General features: G+C 35.6%; 1 protein-coding gene across 5 annotated transcripts in view; it reads left to right on the top strand.

The window, feature by feature from the left end:
- Nucleotides 1–6,000, top strand: part of WDR76 (WD repeat domain 76) — a 72,121-nt gene that overhangs the window by 22,072 nt on the left and 44,049 nt on the right. For all 5 annotated transcript variants that reach the window (XM_077764507.1, XM_077764509.1, XM_077764508.1 and 2 more), the window contains 3 exons: nt 3,088–3,214; nt 5,098–5,199; nt 5,299–5,342. In XM_077764507.1, the coding sequence (XP_077620633.1) occupies nt 3,088–3,214; nt 5,098–5,199; nt 5,299–5,342 (273 nt within the window). The remainder of the gene's footprint in view (nt 1–3,087; nt 3,215–5,097; nt 5,200–5,298; nt 5,343–6,000) is intronic.

Genomic DNA, 6,000 nt, shown 5'->3' with positions numbered 1-6,000 from the left:
TTTTTAGTGTTTTTTTTTTTTTTTTTTTTCCCTTTCTCATTTTTCTCTCTGCTTTTCAGTTTGGAGGTTCCTGTTGAGGTACCTCAAGCTCAGATTCTTTCCTCAGCCATGTCTTGTCTATTACTGAGCTCATCAAAGGCACACTTCATTTCTCTTAGCGTTTTTGATCTTTTGGTTCTTTCTTAGGATTCCCATCTCTCTTCTTACATTGCCTATCTTTTTTTTTTTTTTAATATTTTTATTTATTTCTAGGAGAGAGAGAGAGACCGCGTGAGCAGGGGAGGGTCAGAGAGAGAGGGAGACACAGACTCTGAAATAGGCTCCAGGCTCTGAGCTGGCAGTCAGCACAGAGCCCGACGTGGGGCTCGAACCCACGAACCACGAGATCATGACCTAAGCGAAAGTCGGACACTTAACTGACTAAGCCACCCAGGCGCCCCCTTACATTGTCTATCTTGCATGGTGTTTATTTTATCTATTAGAGCCCTTAGTATATCAATCATAGTTGCTTTAAATTCCTGTTCAGATAATTCCAACATTCCTGCCATGTATGGTTCTGAAGCTTGCTCTGTCTCTTTAAATTGTGTTGTTTTTCATTGTGCCTTGTAATTTTTTCCTGATAGCTGAACATGATGTACCAGGAAAAAGGAAGTTTGTAAATTGACCGTTAGTAATGTGCGAGGGGAGAGAAAGCATTCTGTAGTCCTGTGATTAGGTCTCAGCCTTTTAGCACACCTATATCTCTGGACAATGAACTTCACAAGTGTTTTTTGTTTTTTGTTTTTGTTTTTTTGTTTTTTATTTTTTTATTTTTTTTTACAAATAGTTTATTGTCAAATTAGTTTCCACATTTTTTTAATTTTTATTTTTATTTATTTATTTACTTTTTTACAAATAGTTTATTTCACAAGTGTTTTAGTATGTTTCCTTCCCCCGCTCCTCCTTAGTTGGGAGAGGATGCTTAAAGTGGGCCGGAATTGGGTATTTTCTTTCTCTCAGGGTAGACTCTGATAATACCCCAGCAGGTTAGGCTCTGGTTAACTAGTTCTTCTAAGGGCAAGAGTATTTCAAAGTGTTTCTTTTTGCCTTCCCCCTATGGGAAGCACTAGGAGATTTTTCTCATATTTACTGAAGACCTAGACTAGCTCCTGGATGTAAATGTCTCAAAATAGTGGGGGTGAGTCCCCCTTGAAGGTTTTTTTAAGATTGAAGTTTTTTAGAATTGTTTCACAACCAAATTTAGAGGAAGGTACAAAGATTTCCCATATATTCTCCTGCCCTCACACATGCATAAACTTCCCCATTATCTGCATCATTCAGCAGAGTGGTACATTTGTTACCAAGGATGAATCTACACTGATACATCTTAATTACCCAAGGTTGATTGTCTTAGAATTTACTCATGGTGTTTTACATCATATGGGTTTGTACAAAGTATAATGACATATCCATTGTTAAAATATATACACACATATATATATATATTTCAAAGTTTATCCATTCTGAGAGAGAGAGAGAGAGCGAGAGAGCACATGCAAGTGGGAAGGGGCAGAGAGAGAGAGAGGGAGAGAGAGAACCCCAAGGAGACTTCGCACCACCAGTGTGGAGTCCATTATGCAAGATCATGATATGCACGTTCAAAGTCATGAACTGTAAGATCATGACCTGAGCTGAAGTTGGATGCTAACCCCACTGAGTCACCCAGGTGCCCCAATATATAGAGTATTTTTATTGCCTGTATTCTCTTTATTCATCACCTTACCACCCTCAGCTCTGGCAGTTACTAATGTTTTTGCCTCAACTGTTTTGCCTTTAACAGAATGTCATGTATTTGGGATCATACAGTATGTAGCCTTTCAGATTGACTTCTTTCTCTGAGTATTATGCATTTAAGTTTCCTCCATGTTTTTTCATGGCTTCGTAGTTAATTTCTTTTTGGTGCTAAATAATATTCCATTGTCTGGATGTACTTTATTTATCTGTTCACTTAGTGGAGGACACCATCTTGGCTGCTTCCCAGTGTTGATTGTTAGGAATAAAGCTCCTATAAAGATTCATGTGCAGGTTTTTCTGTGGACCACTCAGGGGGTTTTAACTCTCGGACTTGTGCACACTGAATCTGCACCAATTTGGCAATGATATTTCAGGCTTTCCTACCTTTGTACTGGTTCCCATTGTGGTTTCTGTTCTTGACTTTCTATTCCAGTAAGCCTTGACTCCTTGTATTTCTCTGTCTCTCCAGTACTGAGGTCAGCAGTTTGCACTGTGTCCTTGCCTTGTAAGAATCCTAGAAGAGTTGTTGATTTTTTTGATCTGTTCAGATTTTTACTTAAAAAGATTTTCAAGCTCCTTATATGTGGAACTGGAAGTTCTGAACTACTTTTTTAAAATGAAAAAATAGTTCATGAAAAAGCAGGGTATGTATATGATTTTAAAAAGTTAACTGTATGGAAAGAAATGCAAATGAAACATTTAAATCTCTTTTCCATTTTAGACCTTAGTTCTTCAGATCTTCTCCCTAGAAGAAATCACTGTTAATAGTTCCATGTATATTCTTCCATAGGTAATCTTAGCATGTAAAAATGTATATGTGTATATAATCTTTTTCTAAAAAAAACACATATGTGGAAACATATTCACCATGTAGTGGACCTTGTTTTTGTTTCTTACATTTCTTACATCTTAGAGTTCATGTCATATCAACATGCAAAGCTCTATTTCAATTTTCTTATAGTTGCATATTATTCTGTTAGAGATGTATAATATATTTTAACACCTCTCACCTCCTCATGATGAACATTTATGATTTTATTTAAAAGCATGAAAATGTCATAAGTGCTCAGTTAAAATCAGTGTAGTTATGTGCATATACCCTTGTAATGTGTGTGTCATAAGTGCTCAGTTAAAATCAGTGTAATTATGTGCATATACCCTTGTAATGTGTGTGTCATAAGTGCTCAGTTAAAATCAGTGTAGTTAGGTACATATACCCATGTATCTGTGATGTACATTCCTGGAAATCACCGCCTTAATATTAGTAAGTACATATTACTGTTTTATAATTTGAGTTTTTCCCCAATCCTTTAGAAAAAAGCCTAAGAAGAGAGAAAATGGGACTGGATGTAGAAGGTCAATGAGATTACTAAAAGTAGATCCTTCAGGAGTGTCATTACCAGCACCCCCAACCCAGCCGACATTAATCGCAGATGAAAATGTAAGAAAGTGCGAAAACTATGTATTACTCAATAAAATACTGAAACATTTGAAGTGTTTAAAACTAGTTAAAAGGTCATTAACTTTTTTTTATAGCTGTGATTTAAAAACATTTTTAAAAAATGTTTTATTTATTTTTGAGAGAGAGAGACAGTGTGAGCAGGGGAGGGTCAGAGATTGAGAGTCACAGAATCTGAAGACAGGCTCCAGGCTCTGAGCTAGCTGTCAGGACAGAGCCCAACGCGGGGCTCAAACCCACAAACCATGAGATCATGACCTGAGCTGAAGTTGGACACTTAAGCGATTGAGCCACTCAGGTGCCCCAAAAGGTCATTAACTTGTGTTCAATTTGTACTTAATTAAAAAAATGTTTATTTATTTATTTTGAGAGAGGGAGAGTGCTAGTGGGAGAGAGGCAGAGACAGAATCCCAGAATTCCCATCAGACTTCGTGCTGTCAGAGCTGTCCATGCAGAGCTTGATATGGGGCTGGATCTCACAAACCGTGAGAATCTAAATCAAGAGTCAGATACTTAACTGACTGAGCCAGCCAGATAACCCTGTACTTCATCAATTTAATACTACTGTTTATAGTTTAATGATTAAGATTTCAAAGTCATAAAGACTAGTTTGGATTCTGTATTTCTGCAAGTTTACCTGCAGTGGAATTGTGGATAAATTACTTAACCTTTCTGAGCCCGTTTCCTCGTATTTAAAGTGGTAATAGTGTACAAACTTCAAAGGGTTGTTGAGGGGGTTAAGTGAAATAGTATCTATAAAGTTTCTTCTGTTGTGTTAAGGGCTTAGCAAGTAATCAATAAATGGTAGTATTAATGTTAATAATAATAAATAATAGTGATGGCCCCTTGCTGTGGTATAACTTTGTGCTATCAGTGAGTAGAAAGAGTTTTATTTATGAAGTTTATTGTCCAAATAAGATTATAATTACGTTTTTTTATTCAAGAGCACCTACTGTTTTTAATACTTTATATCTAAGTGCTTAATTCTAAATTGGAAGATAGCACTAATTAGACTGGTACTTTGGGAGCTAATTGCAAATTAAGGTACTTTGCAAGAGTAGCTTTCCAATTTTTCTGAAACTTTCATCCATGATAAATATATGTATATTGAACTCATTCCACATAGCTGAAGCAAAACTTTTGTGAAATGATACTTAAATTTGCTGCATGTGATATATTTTTGACTCTATTCTTTTGTTGTTCAAGAAAAAACACTGTTGGTTTTAACGTATCGAAATGATTTCACCATCCATGGGTTACAGCCTAGGATTTAAAAAAACACTGGCAGGGTGCCTGGTTGGCTCTATTGGTTGAGGGTCCAACTCTTGGTTTTGTCTTAGGTCATGATCTCATGGTTTGTGGGATTGAGCCCTGAATTGAGCTCTGTCTGCACTGACAGGGTGGGGTCTGCTTGGAATTTTCCCTGTCTCTCTGTCCCTCCCCCATTCATGGGGCACGCTCATGCATTCTCTTATTCAAAAATAATTAAATAAACTTAAAAAAAACCTACTGGCATAGAATAATAACTGAGTAATGAAATATAACTGATCTGAACCAATTCCTGGCAATTCCTGTTTTGGCAGTGTAACTTTGGACAAGGTAACTTCTCTAAGTTTCATTATAATCTCTTTAAAATGTGCTATCTCATTCACTAGATTATTGTGAGTATTAAATGGGATAATATATATTATTAGTTTACAGGATACCCGGAAATCTTTCATTGAACAATTATTTTTGAATACTATTGATGTGTCCCCTATGTTGTTGGTATTCAAAGTAGTGAAAAACATTCTAGGGCAGACCAAGAATCAATCAACCTTTTTATTTCTCATTTTATTCTTGATTTTTTTTATTTTTTAAAATAGCCTTTGTTACCGCCTGGGCCTTTAGAAATGACTCCTGAAAATCGAGATGATGACAATGACCTATTTAAAGGATTCCTACAGACTTGGGCAGAAATGAACAAGGTATCACTTGGGAGGGCTTACAGCTTTTAGAATTATCTGTTAAGGAAAATTTTCAGTATATATATTAATTTATTACTTTGATCTCTTTCATTGTTGCAGACAAGTATTAAGAATACTGAGAAGGAGTTATCTAGCATTAAAAGGTGAGTTGAAATTCCTTGTTTTTGTTTTATGTTTTCTGAGATATTTAAGTTACACAGACTATATACTGTTACAGGAGGTTTTGAAAATGAGGTGGAAAGAATACCCATAATATTTCCACCTAACAACTGTTGTTTTTGTATGTTTCTTTTCAGGTATTGCCATATGTAATACCACTATGATATAAGCTTCATGAGTGCAGGGATTTTGTCTCAATAACCAAAACAGTGCTTGGCACAATATATATATTTACTCATTGTTTAATAAATGAATACACGTACATTTTTAGTTTATTGTGTTCTAACGTATATACAAATTTGCATTTTGGTTTTTCATTAACATAGTTACTTTTACTAAAGTCTTTAAATTTATTGATTTATTGCATATTGTTTCGTATAAGAGGTAGCATTTACTTACTAACCTCTACTTCCTCTGTTGGTATTTGGAATTTTTTTAAATAAATTTTTTCCATTTTATTTTAAGTTTGTTTCTTTAATAAATAGAGAGAGACAGAGAGACAATCCCAAGCAGGCTCTGCACTGTCAGTGCAGAGCCCGATGTAGGGCTCAGTCTCATGAATAGTGTTATTTTGACCTGAGCCGAAATCAAGAGTTGGATGCTTAACTGACTGAGCCATTCAGGTGCCCCTAGAATTATTTT

Source organism: Crocuta crocuta, unplaced genomic scaffold (genome assembly GCF_008692635.1).
Source record: "Crocuta crocuta isolate KB4526 unplaced genomic scaffold, BGI_CrCroc_1.0 scaffold102, whole genome shotgun sequence".
In the NCBI taxonomy this organism is placed as follows: domain Eukaryota; kingdom Metazoa; phylum Chordata; class Mammalia; order Carnivora; family Hyaenidae; genus Crocuta; species Crocuta crocuta.
Note: the sequence above shows the minus strand (reverse complement) of the source record. Positions and strands in the feature narration are given on the sequence as shown.